Source organism: Rhincodon typus, chromosome 28 (genome assembly GCF_021869965.1).
Source record: "Rhincodon typus isolate 14 chromosome 28, sRhiTyp1.1, whole genome shotgun sequence".
NCBI lineage: Eukaryota > Metazoa > Chordata > Chondrichthyes > Orectolobiformes > Rhincodontidae > Rhincodon > Rhincodon typus.
In genome coordinates this window covers 40,425,451-40,443,103 of record NC_063359.1, presented here as the reverse complement: position 1 = coordinate 40,443,103, position 17,653 = coordinate 40,425,451, and the positions used below count along the sequence as shown (strand labels likewise).

At 43.9% G+C, this 17,653-nt stretch overlaps 1 protein-coding gene across 1 annotated transcript; it reads left to right on the top strand.

The window, feature by feature from the left end:
* The first annotated feature begins 1,325 nt into the window (after positions 1 to 1,325).
* inpp5e (inositol polyphosphate-5-phosphatase E) lies at positions 1,326 to 17,110 on the top strand. Its single transcript, XM_020537260.2, has 12 exons — positions 1,326 to 2,970; positions 3,997 to 4,148; positions 5,856 to 6,921; positions 8,104 to 8,227; positions 12,664 to 12,758; positions 13,444 to 13,568; positions 13,670 to 13,789; positions 14,293 to 14,400; positions 14,868 to 15,029; positions 15,292 to 15,407; positions 16,330 to 16,466; positions 16,771 to 17,110. Exons 3-12 carry the CDS (start codon positions 6,077 to 6,079, stop codon positions 16,898 to 16,900), a joined length of 1,962 nt encoding a protein of 653 aa, XP_020392849.1. The 5' UTR covers positions 1,326 to 2,970; positions 3,997 to 4,148; positions 5,856 to 6,076; the 3' UTR covers positions 16,901 to 17,110.
* Positions 17,111 to 17,653: the final 543 nt, after the last annotated feature.

Here is a 17,653-nt window from a genome sequence, read left to right as displayed (position 1 = left end):
TTCTAGCTGCAGATAAATCGTAATGAACCAATGACATATAACTACTAGCTATAAGGACAATTTTTTTTAAATTTTGTGTTTTTAAAATCCAGGGGCTGAAAAGAGAAAGAGTTGCACTATAGAGTCATTGACCACAGAAACAAACTTCGGTCCAACTTGTCTGCGCCAACCAAACATCCCAATCTGACCTAGTCCCATTTGGCCCATATCCCTCTAAACCCTTCCTATTCATAATATCCATCTAGATGCCTTTTGAATGTTGTAATTGTACCTGCCTCACCACTTCCTCATGCAGCTCATTCCATACACACACCACCCTCTGCATGAGAAGGTTACTCGTCAGGTCCTTTTTGAATCTTTCCCCTCTCACTTTAAACCTATGCCCTCTAGTTTTAGACTCCCTCACCCTAGGAAAAAGACCGTGGTTATTCAGCCTATCAATGCCCCTCACGATTTTATAGACCTCTTAACAATCACCCCTCAGCCTCCGACATATTAAAGCCAGTGCTTGAAAGAGGGGCTGTATATTTTGTAAGCAAGTAACTTGACCCCCATTGCAGGCTTCGTGTAAACAACTGTTTGAATGAGCAGTAATTGAGATTTAAGTTGCTGATGATTTGGAACCACAAGCATGTGTTGTGCAGCCTTTTCTGGCAGCAAAAAGTTGATTGCTGTATGGACTAGTGACCAGTTGTCAATGACAGAAACTTTTTTGCCTGTTAACAAATAGTTCTGTAGTAACTGAGCAGCTTGGAGCTGGGGACAAGTTACAGAGTGAGAGAAGTGTTCAGTTCTTCTCCATCACGGGAGCAGTCTGTCTGTTCTCTGCAGTCAAAACACACTAAACCTGAAGAAAACCAGTTTATCTTTCTGTCAACAGTTGTTTCAAGCTGTGACTTTTAACTGATATGTCAGAGACAATTTATGGGTGAACCCAACCACCTTATTGTCTTATCAACTAATGGAAGCATCCAGAGAAAGATGGTTAAAGCAACATGTTGACCAGCAGAATGGTCATAGGAGTCATTCGATAAGGAACATTTTATCAAATGTGGCATCAAGGAGCTGGTACAGAACAATTGTCAATGGGAATTAGGGGGAAATCTCCTCACTGATTGGAATCATACCTGGCATAAAGGAAATGGTTGTGACCTTTGGAAATCAGTCATCTCGGTATCATGACCCACTTGGGAAAGTGCATGGATGTTCAAGCACTGCTATTCCTGGGATTGTCACAAAAATTAAATGTTGAATCAAACTATTGAAGTTCCCAAGATACCTGTATGGTGGACTTAGGTTAACAGAAAACATTGACCAAGGTTTTGTGTTTAGCATGAACTATTGTTTATCACAAATAAATCATTCTGACCACAGGAAAACAAAGACATGAATTATCAACCGATAACTCTAATAGATTAAACTCTGCCCCCCTCCTAAACTGCTACACACATGTGCAGACCTTTGCAAACAAATAAGCATGGATGTTACAAGATGGAGTAAAAGGTACTAGGGAAATACAGTTCAATAGCACCAATCCCTTTGTTTCTCCCAAGTTCCTGCTGAGCGCCAATCTTCTTATTTCCAGATTCTTACAATTCTTTGCTGAAGCAGAGCAATTGACATATTAATTATTTTTCATTCACTAGTTAGATGCAACAGATTATAGCAACTGATGGAAGAGATTAGCAATATTTCCATTTTTGGTTACTTTGCATCTTAGATGGAGGCTTTTGCCTCTAATGTTCACGTACAATCTGTCTGCCTGCCCAGGAACTAATCGGAGAGTTGTTGTCATGCTGATGACTGTGGCCTGTATAGTTGGTCCTGCTTTCACAAGCCAAACAGCAGTTTGTCTCTGGGTAAAGCTTGCTCTGCAGACTCCCACAGTGCCAGGGTTTCTTAGACATCTTCCCCTACTGCTTGAACAAAACAACAATTTAAACACAACTCCCAATGAGTTCCAGTAACTTGTTTTTAAAAGTGTAGCAACTCCTTCCACAGTCTTCGATGTAAAGCAACCCATTTTCACATTTTGATCCACAATCCAAAATTTAAAAGTTTTTTAAAAAAATGTGGTACTGAAGCAGCCTGTGTTAAAGGCACTAAGATGTGGGCAGCATTCAAGCTTGGGCTCATATGTGGTATGTAACATGTGTGCTACACAGGGCAATCTCCAGCAAGGAAAGGATCTGACAATTGTTCCTTGGCAACTCCATGGCTGAAACGCCTGTTATCAACATGAGGATTGTCATTGAGCAGAAACTAAACTGCACCAGTCATATAAAACTGGCCTTTTTTAGGAAGAGGGCTCCAGAATTTCCACTCCCCTTTGTATGAAGAACTGCTTTCTCATATCACCCTCAATGGTCTGGCCTTAACTTTAAGATACTGTCTCTTTGTTATTGATCCCACCACCCCAACCCAGGGAGGTAACTATTGCTTTGTTTTTACTCTGTCAAATCTTATCCCTAGAGACTGTCCACATTGAGCAGTGAGCAAACATGTTCAAACTAAACTCGGCTCCAGTCACATTTCAAAATAAATTGATGCTTCGATCTGCCACATTGAGTTCATAATGTCAGTTTGACAAGGCGGTATTCCAGGGGTAACTGAGCCACTTACTCCTCGGGATCTTGTTTCAACGCTGCATGCTGGCTCAATGTAAATCTGGTGTAATGAACTGCAACTGAAAACCTGATTTGAGCTGCATCATAAAATATAAAAAGAGTGAAGATTAATTCCTTTTATCTCTGATTGCTTGGCCTGAACAGCTTTCCTGGAAATTAACTATGCTGTACTGTCAGTGTAGTGGTGCTTTGTGTTTGACAGGCTTCTCTGTCCTTTTTGTGTCTAACAGGTTTTGTGAGTGATTCGTTTTTCTTCACACGTGATGTTAGACAGCAAGCATCTCAGCTGAACCTGGAAGCACATATGAAGGCAGACACACGCACACTAACCCTCGCATTCACTGTAAGCACACTGAGGGGTCATAAGGTTGTAAGCCTCAAAACATTTTCCTGCTAATTTTGAGACTTCAAACTTGTGAACCTGTTGCTGAGAACTGTGTGTGTTGTGGGAGGCGGTATTGGAGAAGACCTTAGAGAGCAGTAGGATGGGTCAGCTATTGTTGCCTCGGAACTCACGTTCGCACAATATTCATTTGTGATCCCACGTGGGGTATTGGCTCCCGCATTGGGAAGCCCTGTTGTAAAAGGTGTTGTAGAACTAAGTAATTTTTTTTATTTTTCTTTGTTCAATTATCAACCAGAACTGGCAGAGTGATTTAGAGGACACTGGGCCTGTGGTGCCAGTGCTAACTCTTTGAAAGAGCTGCCAATTAATCGTACTGCTCCTGCTCATTCCCCATAGCCCTGTAAAGTATTTCTCCCTTGTGTTTGCTGATGATACAAAGTGAAAGTGTACACCTTGGCTGTGCTACAAAGAGTTAGAGACAAGTTAAGTGAAGGTGCAGGAAGGTGGCAGCTGGAGAATAAGGTGGGAACATTGGATTTAAGAACAGAAAAGTAGAATATGTTTTAGAAAAGTTTCACACCTCTTAAGCATTGGTGTTCAGAGAGACTTGGGTTTACTTGTACAAGGAACTCAAAAATTAGTATGCAGGTCCATCAAGCAATTAGGCCAGTGTTCATTCCCCATTCCTGGTTGCCCCTTGAGAAAATGGTGGTGAGTCACCTTCTTGAACCACTCCAGTCCGTACGGGAAAGATATTTGGGAGGGAGTTCCAGGATTTGATCCAGGTATACTGAAGAAACAGTGTAATATTTCCAAGTCAGGATGGTGTGTGGCTTTGACAGGAACTTACAGGTGCTGGTGTTCCCCTTGGCCTTCTGGGTGGTAAATGTTGTGGATTTAGAAAATGCTGGCAAAGGAGCCTTTGTGAGTTGCTGCAATACATCTTGTGCATGGCACAATCTCCCTCTGAATTTTGTGCATGTCAGTCTGCTTTGCATACTGATTAACTTTCTCGCTGTACAGAAGTTCCTGTGATCCTGAAATGGTTGACACTAGAAACGCGGCACCCTGGTCACTGTCAAAGGCTGTAGGAAGCTGTCTGGACGAACTTCTCTCTATGATGTCCTTCAGCCGGGTCTACTGTCACTATGGAGACACTGCAAGGATGCCAAGAGGTAGGTGTCTGGGAATTACAGATGGTCCTTGTGGCATCAGATCTGCCAGGATGAGGGTGCACCCTCTGAAACATTGGAGCTGTGACATGTCAAGGAATGGATGGTTTATTGGGAGATTGGGGAGTGTGGGGAAGTTGTGGTGATTGGGCTGAGTGTCATCGCAGGCACGATCGGAAATGGAGCAGAGCGTTGCACCAGATGATGAGCACCATATCCTGGTGACTGGATGCTGAGCTTTAGCAACCAGACCTGGAGGACAACTTGATAACGGGCAAACCATAACATCACAAACAAAAACGCTTCTCCAGTCACAAGCCACTCACTTTCTGATTGCCATAATTTTTCCAAAAATTAAAATTCCTTGAACAAAATGTGTTAGATTGTTCTGGTACAAACTCCTTCATTTGCAATAAATTTATACAAACATTCATAATTGGAGCAAAAATATACCATTCTGCCCCTCAAACATGCTCTGTCATTCAATAAGATCATGGCAGATCTGTGTGTGTTCTGAATTCCATATTCCTGTCTAACCCCCTTGATTCTCCTGCTTAACCTAACCACGTCCATCTTAAAAACAAAATCAGTGACTGACCTCCATTGCCTTCTGAGGCACAGAGTTCCAAAGTCACACAACCCTCTGAGAAAAAATGTAAAGGAGTGACCTCTGATTTTAAATAGTATCTCTTAGTTCTGGACTCTTACAAGAGGAAGCGTCCTTTACATATCCACCTTGTTGAGAATCTTAAGGATTTTATAAACTCAATTAAGTCATCTCTCACGCTTCTAAACTCCAGTGGAAATAAACCCAGGCTGACCAACTGTTCCTCCCAAGAAAACCCACTCATTCTGGGTGTCAATCTGGCAAACCTCCTCTGAACTGCCTCCAACCCATTTATATCCTGCCTTAAATAAGGAAACCAAAACTACATGAAGTATTTAAGAAGTGCTTTCACCAGTGCTCTGTGTATTGCAGCATTCCCCATATAGGTTAGGCTTGTGTTGTCACTCCCTGGTCTCAGTTTTTAAAATTTCTGCATGGCATGTGGGTGTCACTGCCTGGACCAGCATTTACTGCCCATCCCTAAATCGCTCTTGAGGAGGCGGTGATGAGCTGCCATCTTGAATAGAACGTGTTCAGCCATTTTAGGGGGCTGTTAAAAGTAAACCACATTGCTGAGAATTTCCAGTTTGAGTAAGGATAGCAGCTTTCTTTCCTTGAATGGCATGAATAAAGCAGATGGGTTTTCACAACAATCCAATGGTCACCATTACTGAGATTCACTTCTAATTCCAGACTTATCTCAATAAAGACAATTCAAATGCTTCAGCTGCCTCAGTGAGATTTCAACTCCTGTCTCTTGATCACTAGGCCAGATCCCTGGACCTTTAATCCAGTAACATAACTACTAGGCATTACTCAATACATTCACTCATGTAAATAAAAGCAAAATACAACAGATGCTGGGCCTGGAAATAAAAACAAAATGCTGGAGAAACTCAGCAGGTCTGATATCACCTGTGGAGAGAGAAACAGAATAAACATTTTTGAGTCTCTTACTCTTCTTGAGCATCTGTTAAGATGATGAAGATGGCTCAGTGTTAGTGCTGTACCCTCCAAATCAGAACTTTTAAAAGACTTTGTGTTTTTGAATTGAATATTTATTTGCGGGTTTCCTGATCACGGTTTTGGTGGTTTTGCTGCAGGTTCTGGATTGTGGCCTCTCCAGTAGAGTTTTGAGACACCATTCAGGAGCTATTTCACATCCTTCTGATCCCACCTCCTTTTCTCTGTGGAAGTGAAAGAATGAGGCAGTCTGCTGGCAACAGGAACTGGACACTTTTAAAGGTTTTTTCTGACCTAGGAAAGTTGTTCAAGACCGCTCACTCTCAGCCGTTTTTGCCACCGAAGGTGAAGTTGGTCGAGAATGAATGATCAGATCAAACTGGCATCCTGTGGTGCCTGGAATGTGTCCTCCAGCACTGGCACAGCTGCTGGACAGCCCCGAAGTCTCGAGACTGAGAGGCGCCAATTGCAAGAACAGGAGGAGCCCGGGCCCTTTCTCAGCGACACTTGGAAATGCCCCCCTGAGGAACTGGGCCACGGTGTCCAAGGGCTGGAAATGTCGATAGTACCACGACCCCCTGTGAGGCCCAAGCCATGCCGGCACAGTAAGCAACGGCACCTGCGCTCAGTGGAAGGGAGAGCTGCTGGCCGCATACTGAGGAGCAGGAGCAGTGAGGAGAGCTCCTCAGAGCCTGTTGACACAGACTCCTCCTGTGGGTCCCTGTACGGTGCTGATCTCTCAGGCTCCCCCATGCAGTGTCTCCAGGGCAAGTCAGTGGTAACTCCTCAGAGGCCCCTGCCCAGTAGCAGCAGCAGTAGTAGTAGTAGTTTGCGGGAGTGCGACACCAGTGAGTCAGCCGGGAGTACAACAGAATATCATAATGGACCAGTCCACACAGACTCCCAGGCCAGGAGTAATCACCCTGATATTAAAACAGTATCCTCAGCCAATCGGAAGCTGCCTCCTGTGGCACCCACCAAACCCCTCCCTCCAATGGTCATTAACCTGGACTCACCAGTACTAAGGACCAGTAATCGGATTGACCAGGATTATGTGGATTACATGCATGTGACTCAGTCAGTATCGAGCCAGCACAGCAATCTCCCCAACCTGAACGAAGGAACTGAGGATAACGGATCCTCATTCTTCATGAATTCTCCCAGCAGTGTCTTGTTTCCTGTCCGTTCAGAGGATCTTCGGAAAAGGTAAGGCAACAGTTGAAAATTAAAATGTTAAAATCCTCTTAGCTGTGAAGTGTCTGCAGGATCTAGTGTCAGCCTCAGCTCAGTGAGTGGCTGTCTCTCAGCCTCTGAATCAATAGCCCATGGATTCATATTCCCACACAGACACTGTGTGGTGCTGATGAAGCACTGCCTGAGGGGCTGTTACCCTGCTTTTGCTTGTCTCAGTCGATCAGGGAATGCTCACTATCAAAGCTATAGGCCTTGTGCTGCTGATCTCTATGAGCCTGTATTCTGGGTCACTGTCTATTCTTTGATCCCGTTGCCACTCTAGTGAGATGCTTAAATTGACAAGTTCAGAAGATGGACCATTCCCACGCTACAGGGCACAAAGCTGAAAGATCAGGTGCGGAATGCCAAATTTATTTTCTCTCCACTTGCAGAATGACAGGAAGAGGTGGAGCCAGCCTGCTCCAGATTTCTGGGCAGAGAGATGCCTTGTGGGGGATCTAGTGTAGTCAAAAGGACAAGAGTGAAGAAAGCCATTGGTGAGACTGAATCTGGAGTACTGTGTACAGTTTTGATCTCCTCATTTGAAGAAAGATTTCATTGAATTTGGAACAGTTCAGAGGCAGTTCCACTCAAATACTTCCTGGGATGGGGGTTAGCTTATGAAGAAAGTTAAAACAGGTTAGGCCTTTCTCCATTAAAGAATGAGGGGTAATCTTAGTAAAACGTATAAGGTCTTGAGGGGGCTAGACAGGGTGGATACTTGGATGATAGTTCCACTTATTAGGAAGACTAGGGCACAGAGTTGGAGAATAAGAAGTCACCCAATTAAGACTGAGATGAGGAGAATCTTTTCACTCAAAGTGTCAAGAGTCTGTGGAATTCACTCTCCCAGAGAGCAACAGGGGCTGCATCATAGAGTTTTATTCAAGGCTGAGTCAGACAGATTTTACGTTGATATGGGAGGCAGCCGTGCAAGTGGACTTAAGATCACAACCAGATCAGCCATGCCTGTATTGAATGGCAGCACAGGTTGGAGGCTGTAAGTAATTTATTCCTGCTGCTAAGTGTGATGTTTTTACGTGAAGGATAGAGGAATAGCAGCTGTGGAAAGCAAGAGAGGCTGAAACAGTGAGACAGAAGCTGAGTAATCATGGCCCCATGTCATGACTTTGGGACATTCCTGTGTCTCTACAGGAGTTATCTGGAGGGCAGTCTCCTGGCCAGTGGAGCTCTGCTGGGAGCCAGTGAATTGGATCGTTATTTCCCTGACCGAAGAGTGCGAGTGTTTATCACCACCTGGAATATGCAAGGCGAGAAGGTGAGTCACAGAAACGGTTGATTGAATTTTTTGAGGACTTGACCAAGAAGATAGATGAGGGAAGAGTGGTAGACTTTGTCTTCATAGACTTTAGCAAAGCCTTTGACAAGATTCCACATGGCAGACTGGTTAGTAAAGTTAGATCACATGGGATTCAGGGAGAGTTTGCCAGTTAGCTACAAAATTGGCTTGATGGTAGGAGACAGAGGGTGGTGGTGGACGGTTGTCTTTTGGACTGGAGGCCTGTGATCATTGGTGTTCCACAGGCATTGGTACTGGGTCCACTTATTGTTTGTAATTTATATAAACTATTTAGATGAGAATGTAGGAAGCATGGTTAATAAGTTTGCAGATGATACCAAATTGGTGGTATAGTCAACAATGAAGACGGTTATCTAAGATTACAAAGGATTTTTGATCAATTGGACCAATGGGCCCCGGGTTGGTAGATGGAGTTTAATTTGGATAAATGTGAGGTGTTGCATTTTGGTAAGACGAACAAGGGCAGGACTTGTATAGTTAATGGTAGTGTCCTGGGCAGTGTTGTCGAACAGAGGGACCTAATGGTTCAGGTACATGGTTCTTTGAAAATGGCGTCACAGGTACACAGGGTGGCAAAGAAGGCATTTAGCACACTTGCCCTCATTGCTCAGACCCTTGGGTAAAGGAGTTGGAATGTCATGTTGTAGTTGTACAGTATATTTGTGAGGCCACTTTGGAGTACTGTGTACAGTTTTAGTCACCCTGCTATAAGAAGGATATTATCAAATTGGACAGAACGCAGAAAAGATTTACAAGGATATTACCGGGACTGGAGGGTTTCAGGTTATAAGGAGAAGCTGGCTAGGCTGGGACTTTTTTTTTACTGGAGCACAGGAGGCTGAGGGTGACTTTATAGAGGTTTATAAAAAAAAAAGTCATGAGAGGCATAGTTAAGGTGAAAAACAGAAGTCTTTTTCCTAGGGTAGGGGAGTTCAGAACTAGAGGGCGTATTTTTAAGATAAAAGGAGAAAGATTGAAAAGGGACCTAAGGGGCAACATTTTCACACAGAGTGGGGTTTGTATGTGGAACAAACTGCCAGAGGAAATGGTCGATGCAGGTACAGTTACAACATTTAAAAGACATTTGGACAGGTACATGAACAGGAAAGTTCTGGAGGAATATGGGCCAAATGCAGACAAATGGGACTAGTTCAGTTTGGAAACTTGGTCAGCGCAGACGAGTTGGACTGAAGCGTCTGTTTCTGTGCTGTATGACTCCCTATTTATGTCAAACTGAGAGCAAGGAAGAAACCCTCCGGAAGAGGAATCTTCACTCAGACATGTCCCTGCAAATACAGAGCAGCAGTAAGTCAGGTCAGTGTGCTCACTGAGCTGTGGGCTATGAAGTGATGTCTCTCAGTCCCCCAGTGCACCAGTCCCTCAGCTCATCTGCTGAGTTGTATAGTTCTTTTTTAACTCCACTCTGAGCTGTGATCTGTGATGAACTTGTGGCTGAGGTTGTCCTTTGGAGCAAAACATCCCATGTTGCTGCCCCTGGCTGCTCTCCAGTGAACCCACCCTCCCTGTGGCACTGGGCTAGATGCCCAGGTTAATATCCTGTCGGAAAAGAGTTCAAATCTCACCACAGCAGCCAGCATAATTTCAATTCCACTCATAATCTGGAATGGAAAGCTCATATCAGAGATAGCATCATGACAAATATCTAGGTTCACTAACGTCCCTTTAGGGCAAGAAATCTGCCATCCTTACCTGGTCCAGCCTATTTGTGACTCCAGACCCACAATAATGTGGCTGATTCTTAACTGCCCTCTCAAATGGTGTATTAAATAGTGGATGGGCAACCATCAATCCTTATCAACAAAACCCATATCAGGTGAAACAGTGGAAGTTACATGTGGATTGAATGAGAAAATATGTTGAAGAGCATTTAATTGGCTATGAAAGGGAAGGCAACCACCTAGTGGTATTATTATAGAATCATAGAATTCCCACAGTGTGGAACGAGGCTATTTGGCCCATCGAGTCCGCACCAACCCTCTGATCAGCATCCCACACAGATCAATCCCCCCCCCTATCCTGGTAACCCCACATTTAGTATGACTAATTCACATAGCCAACACATCCCTAGACTCAATGGGACAATTTCCCATGGCCAATCCACCTAATCTGCACATCTTTGGACCATGGGAGGAAACCGGAGCACCCAGTGGCAACCCTCGCAGACACGGGGAGAATGTGAAAACTCCACACAGTTACCCAAGGGTGAAATCAAATCCAGGTCCTTGACGCTGTGAGGCAGCAGTGCTAACCACTGAGCCACCGTGCTGTTTTAATAATATTAAAAGAAACAGCAAAGAATGGTCAAAATACTAATAAGAAGGGAACCATTACAGTATTTGAGAAGGCTAGACAGAAATATAAATACAGAGAGTAAGAGTTTTTATAAATATTTAAATAAAAAGTTGATAAAGTGAGCATTGCTACAGAAAGTGAGACTGAAGAATTAAAGGAAAATAAGGAAATGACAGATGAATTGAAATAGTTTTCTGCATCAGTCTTCATTATAGATGATATAAGTAGCGTTCCAGACTCAGCGATAAATCAAGAAATAGAAGGGAGGGAAGAACTCCGGAAAGTTGGAATCACCAGAGAAGCGGTACTGAATAATTTGTTGGAGCTGCGAGCTAACAAGTGCTCAGGTCCTGATCGACCTCATCCTAGGATCTTGAAACAAGTCGCTTATGACATATTTAATAGATTGGTTTAATTGCCCATTGATTCAGGGATAGTCCCAATAGATTAGAAGCTAGCAATTACAACTCTTTTGTTTAAAAAGGGAGGAAGACAGAAAGCAGGAAACTACAGGCCAGTTAGCCTTGTATTTGTCAGAGGGGAACTGCTATCAAAGAAGTTATGTCAAGACACAGATAAGTTCAAGGTTATCAGGCAGAGTTACTATGGTTCTGTAAAAGGGATATCATGTTTGACCAACCTATTGGAGTTCTTTGAGGTGGTAGTACTTGCCTTCAGGAAAGTTAAGTGCAAGAGGAACAGTGGATGTAATACACTCAACTTTCCAGAAGGTATCTGATAAGGTGCCACATCAAAGGTTATTGCAGAAGATAAAAGCTCACAGTGTAAGAGATGGCATATTGTTGTGGATAGAAGATTGACTGGCTCAAATGAAGCAGAGAATAAACATCTAAATGGCTCATATTTAGGTTGGTGAGATTTAACAAGTGGAGTGTACAGGGATCATTGCTGGGAGTTCAACAGTTTCCCATTTATGTAAATGATTTGGATGAAGGGCTAGAAGGAATAGTTGCTAAATTTGCTGATGACACAAAGATAGGTTGGAAAATAAGCTGTGAAAAGGACAAGAGGAGGCTACAAAAAAAGTTAGATAGGTTGATTGAGTAGGCAAAACTGTGGCAAATAGAGGTGTCATGTGGGAAAATATGAAACTGCATTTTGGCGGAAAAAATCGGAAAAGGCGTATCTAAATGGTGAGAGATTGCAGAACTTGGAGATGCAGAGGGGTCTGGGTGTTCTCATGAATCACAAGAGGTTACAATGTAGGTAGCAGTAAATAAGGAAAGCTAATAAATTGTTGTCATTTATTGCAAGGGGAATTCAACTCAAAGTAAGGAGGTTATGCTTCATTTATACAGTGACACTGTTAAACTCAAATCTGGAGTACTGTGCAGAGTACTGATCGTCTTATTTACGAAAGGATACAGATGCATTGGAGGCATTTCGCAGAAGGTTTACTAGATTAAAAACTGGAATGAGACAGCTGATTTATGAGGAAAGATTGGACAGGGTAGGCTTGTATCCACTGAAGTTCAGAAGAAATATTTTAATTGAAATGTTAAGATTCAAAGTCACCTTGACAGGGTGAATGTGGAAAGGATATTTCCTGTTGTGGGAAAATATAGAGCCAGGGCTTGTTGTTTAATTGGGTGGTATTATCACTGCAATGTTAATCCAGAGACCCAGGTTCAACTCCTGCCATGGCAGATGGTGGAATTTGAGTTCAATGAAAATCTGGAATTAAGAGTCTAATGATGACCATGAATCCATTGTTGATTGTTGGAAAAACCTATCTGGTTCATTAATGTCCCTTTACGAAACTAAATCTGCCACCCCTACCTGGTCTGACCTACTTGTGACTCCAGACCCATAGCAATATGGTTGACTGTTAACTGCCCTCTGGGATCACAGTTAATGGCAATAAATGCTGGCCTGGAAAGGCAAGTTATTGTCTGCTGTTCTTAAAACAAGGGCTAAGTGAACTGAGCTCTGCTCCACTCTCCCACCTCGCCATGAGGGGCCTGTAACCATAAAGCCACTGTCAGATTCATCTCAGTTGGCCGGATACATGTTTTGTTTGTAAGAGGAAGTTTGTTGTAACCTTTTCTCTGTCATTACAGCCCCCTGACAAACTAGATGACCTTCTCCTGCCCTATGACTCTCAATACATCCAGGACTTGTATGTCATCGGTACTCAGGAAGGAATCCCAGACAGGTAACAGGACCTCCACATCAGAAGCGAACCTGATCGCATTTCAGGCTGCCTCTCATTTCTACCTCCTCATACCACACCACCCCCTCCAAAAAAAGTTCTCCCCTCCCTATCCAATGTGCAGTGACCCTGGCAATGTTAGTTTTACTTAAGTACCCATTCTTCATATGTGACACCAGGTAGTGCTAATTGTTGGAGACACCAACACATGAAAACATTGAACTGAAGCACTGCCTGCATGTCAGTAGACATTAAAGATTCTACAGCTCCTATTTAGAGGGGCGGCTGCGCCTCTTTTCTCTGTGTCTGTCTCTATCTCTTCTTCTATCCCCCTCTCAATTTTACAACCATACGTGTACGCGCTGCAGCAGCAGTCACGTGATAGGGTCAACAAATCTGTTTGTTCCTCCGGTGCTGACCAGAACAATTCAACACCAGTCCATGGGGCCAGGGACTAGCTGTGACTCTGCTGTCATTGTGCTGGCTGAGGTCAGCAGCTTCAGCAGAGATTGCTGAGGCTGAATCAACCTCAGCTGGTAGGGCTCCCATTCTGCATCAACAGTAAACCTCACCAAGTCATGAACCTCAGCCACTGCTAGCGTTCAGCACTTTCAGTTTTTGAGCTTGTTTGTGCTGGGTTGTAGGGCTGCAACCTGACTGCTTGGTTTGTCCTTTTGTGTTTGTCCAGGAGAGAGTGGGAGATCTGTCTGCAGGAGACCCTGGGGCCTCACTTTGTGCTGCTATACTCTGCAATGCATGGAGTCCTCCATCTCTCTCTGTTCATCAGGAGAGACCTCATCTGGTTTTGCTCAGGTAAATGCTGCAGGATTGTTGGCCAGTGCCGTTAGCTGTACAATAAATGGAAATTGCACAGTTTGAACATTTACTGAATGTGTCTTGTGACCCTCCCTCAGAAGTAGAACAGGCAACAGTGACAACTCGTATTGTCTCCCAGATCAAGACAAAAGGAGCCGTAGCAATCTCATTCACATTTTTTGGGACGTCCTTCCTCTTTATTACTTCTCACTTCACCTGTAAGTTTTACCTGTGCATTTTACTGTATCTCTGTGTTTTCCAGAATCAGTTTCTGTTGATAGTGAGCTCGGACTGAGAGCCAGCCTCAGAAAGAAAGATAGAAGGAGCGAGAGTGGATAATCAGAACAAGGTGGCATGATGGTCATGTGTTTGAAGAAATTTTTTGAGAAGGGGTTAAGACAGGTAGATCATTGAGTCAGAGTTGATGCCCCCTGAGTTACTGCCTAACCAGAGAAACAGTGCCATTATATAGCACCTTGTACTAAGTCCTGAAGCACTTTACACCCATGCAATGAACCAGATCTCACTTAAAGGAAAAAAAGTAATTCTCTGTCCATCTTTTCAAAATCCTTTATCATCTTCAAACATTGTGTGAAATTTTGGCTGATGATGGTAATGAGCTGGTAATGATGGAAATGTGTATTATAGTATCTGCTGGGGTGTGAGGGCTGGGGATGGGTTACAGCAAACTGCCTCTCTCTCACTTCCATCTCTCATGCAGCTGGACAAGGGAAGGTTTATGAGAGGATGCTGGACTACAATAAAACAATAGAAGCCCTGGAACTTCCACGGGTTGTGCCTGACACCAACATCTACAAATCTGACCCCTGTGAGTAGCTACTGTTAAATGCCTGATGTTCTGCTGTTGTCTTGAGTGGGATATGAAAAAGGAATTTACCACCTTCAGGCGAGCCAGCCAACTCTGCCTCTCACTGGGGTGCGGCTCCCGCACACACTGACCCTCGCTGGGGTGCGGCTCCCGCACACACTGACTCTCACAGCAGTACAGCTCTTATTCCTTTTCCCATAAAAAATAGTCCATGTGGTGGGTTACTGCAAGAATGTTGGAACACAGGAAAACTTCCCTGCTTTTCTTGGAAGAGGGGCTATGGAAAATGTAAAGTCTCATGTGAAAATTAGAAATGGAGAACACTGTTAGTACTGCACAGCAGAGAACAAGCTATCAGTGAGCCAAATCTGATTCTCCCTCCAGCAGCTCCCCACACCTTAGACACAGGGAACAAGAAGTAGAAATGGCCATTTTTCTGACAAGCTTTTACTATGCATTTGCTGCAGATGATGTGACAACCCGATTTGATCAGGTTTTCTGGTTTGGTGACTTTAACTTCCGCCTGGATGTGAAGCGAGCAGTGATCGATGAGCTTCTACACAACAAGAACAAGGACAGTCTCCGCTCCATTCTGCATTATGATGAGCTAACCAAAAAGCTACAGGAGGGTAGGACTGATTCTGTGTACCTTACAGTTACTTGGGACTGGAGAGGGAGGTGAGGACCAGTTGCAGGAACAACTCTCACACACACTGACTCTCACTGGGGTATGGGGTCTGCGGTGACCCACTCTGTCCTGGAATTTGTTTGTCCTTTCAGTGTGGGAGTGAGGTGTTGAGTATACTTGTCTCCATGTTTTCTGTGGAGAATGGGGTGGGGGAAGGTTGGGAACCTTTCCACTGCTCACTCGTGTTTTTTTTTGTTCTTCAGGCTCGATTTTTAAAGGGTTCAAAGAAGCTGAAATAAGTTTTCTTCCAACCTACAAGTTTGACATTGGATGTGATGTTTATGACAGTAGTGCCAAACAGAGGACTCCTTCCTACACGGTAAGGAAGTGATGGAAAGTTTAATTCTGCAGGAATATCAGCCATTCAATACCTTCTGCTGCAGCTGCCTCCTCTTTGATCAGTCTTCATTTACCCAGAGCATTCTGAGGTTGATATCACCCATTAGGTGACACTGCAGTGGGGAGGCTACATTCGCTGGGACTGGTTTTACAGCAGAGAAAGTGAGGGGCATGTACAAGCAAATAATGTGATACGATTTCCAGTGACAGGTGGCTGCTAACTCGAGACTGAAGATATTTTGTAGAAGAACTGGGGGGGGTGGGGAAGATTCATGCAGTGAGTTGTTGTGATTTGGAATGCGTTGTCTGAGAGGGTGGTGGGAGCAGATACAACAGGAAATTTCCAAAGTGGGTACTGGATAAATCCTTTAGAAGTAGAAAAAGTTTCTGGAATGTGGGGGAACAGGAAACTTGCAGAGTCACTAATTGGATTGATCTCAAGGAATGGGACAGCAGGGCAGTGAAGTAAACAAAAAGGACAGATTCTTTACTGTTCCATCAATGACCTCCAAACATTAGAAAGTGGGACTGAAGAGTAGTCACTAACAAGAACCAATTCAGACTCAGCAAGCTTCCACACATAGCAATATGTTAATGACCAGGTAATCTGCTTTACTGATTGGAGGAAAACCTCCCTCACTGTTCTTCCAGGAGCACTGTGACATTTTTTTAAAGCAAAGTGCCCCTAAGTTGGATAAAGTCTCATCTGAAACACTTCACCTTCGATAGTTCAGTACTTGCTCCTTCCTGCTGTGGGAATGTTGGCTTGTGGTCACTTGATTGAACCTGATTTGAGCAGCAGCAAGGTGCTAGTTATGGACCTGCGAGCTGTATGGTTTGGTGCAGTTTCTGTGGGAAGCTTGTGACGCGGACATGGACCACTTAACCCTCTTCTCCTGCAGGACCGCATTATATACAAGAGCCGGCAGAAAGGGGACATATTCGTACTTAAATATGGGAGCTGCACTTCAATCAAAACCTCAGATCACAGGCCTGTCTATGCCTACTTTCAAGTGAGGTTGCGACCTGGAAGAGATAAGTGAGTGATTGCTTTTTATTTCCCTTTTCTGCCCTACTGGTGATGCCATTCGTGTGGGATTCTCCTGTGCTGCACCGACATGTCCTGGCACCAGAACAAGGGAGAGCTTCACAAGGTGTTCATGCTCTTCTGACATGCTTCCACCCTTCAGTGGTGTCCTGTCAGCATAGACTGTGAATCAGAAACTCAGACTGGTCATAGTGAGAGGACAGGTGGGACTAATTAGACATCAGATAATTGTGAATTAAATAAAAGGGGCTAATGGGTTGTTCATGTCAAATTTGTGTCTCTTTTGCTCCATCAGCATCCCACTGTGTGCCGGTCAGTTTTACAGAGATATCTACAAAGAGGGAATAAAAAGACGATTTATGAGGGAGCAGAAGAGACGAGCGTTCTGGAACCAGAGGAACAGCACCATCTGCAGTGTGTCCTGATAGAGCTGGACGTAAACGGGGAGCTTCCTTAACCAGCCCGGTTCCTGCATCAGTGGAGGTAGTGGGCAGAGAATCAGACTGCACACAGAGTGCTGATCACGAGAGCAAAGTTCCTGGCTCAGGATCCATGCCAAGATGTTTTTCAATAAAACTGTCTGTCAGGAAGGGTGCCACGTAACCCACTTATAAAGAGCAAGACTGTGCACGTAATCCCGCATTATTGTTGTTTTTGTTTCATAATTATGTTTTGACTTTCAGTATTTAGAAGACAGGTCATTTTCCAATGTTCATATTTTTTTAAAATGTGCTATCTCAATGTTGAGAAGCTTATGTCAAAATTATTTAAACCCTTGAAGAAACTGACTCTCACTGGGGTACGGGTCCAATGTATCGGTTTCTCACGTGAGCCTCAGTGGAGAATATCCCTGGAATATTGAACTCTTGGCATTGTCACAGCTTAGCAAGAGCATGTTCAGCCAAAACCTCCACACAGTTGCCAGACCATGACCAGCTAAAGAGCCTCTCTGCTGCAGCAGTGATGCCCAGTTTGGGTACCTGAATTATCAGTAATGAAGCATTTGATTGGTACTTTCAGCTGTATATCAGAGTGAGTGGAGCATACTGCTCACTCCAGCTGGAGGTTAGCCCACAATCAATTTTCCCTAAAAGCCTTGAACTGAATGATTAGTCTTTGTTACTCGCACACCTAGAAAAGACTGCTCTATTGATGATTGCACACTGACCTCAACAAAC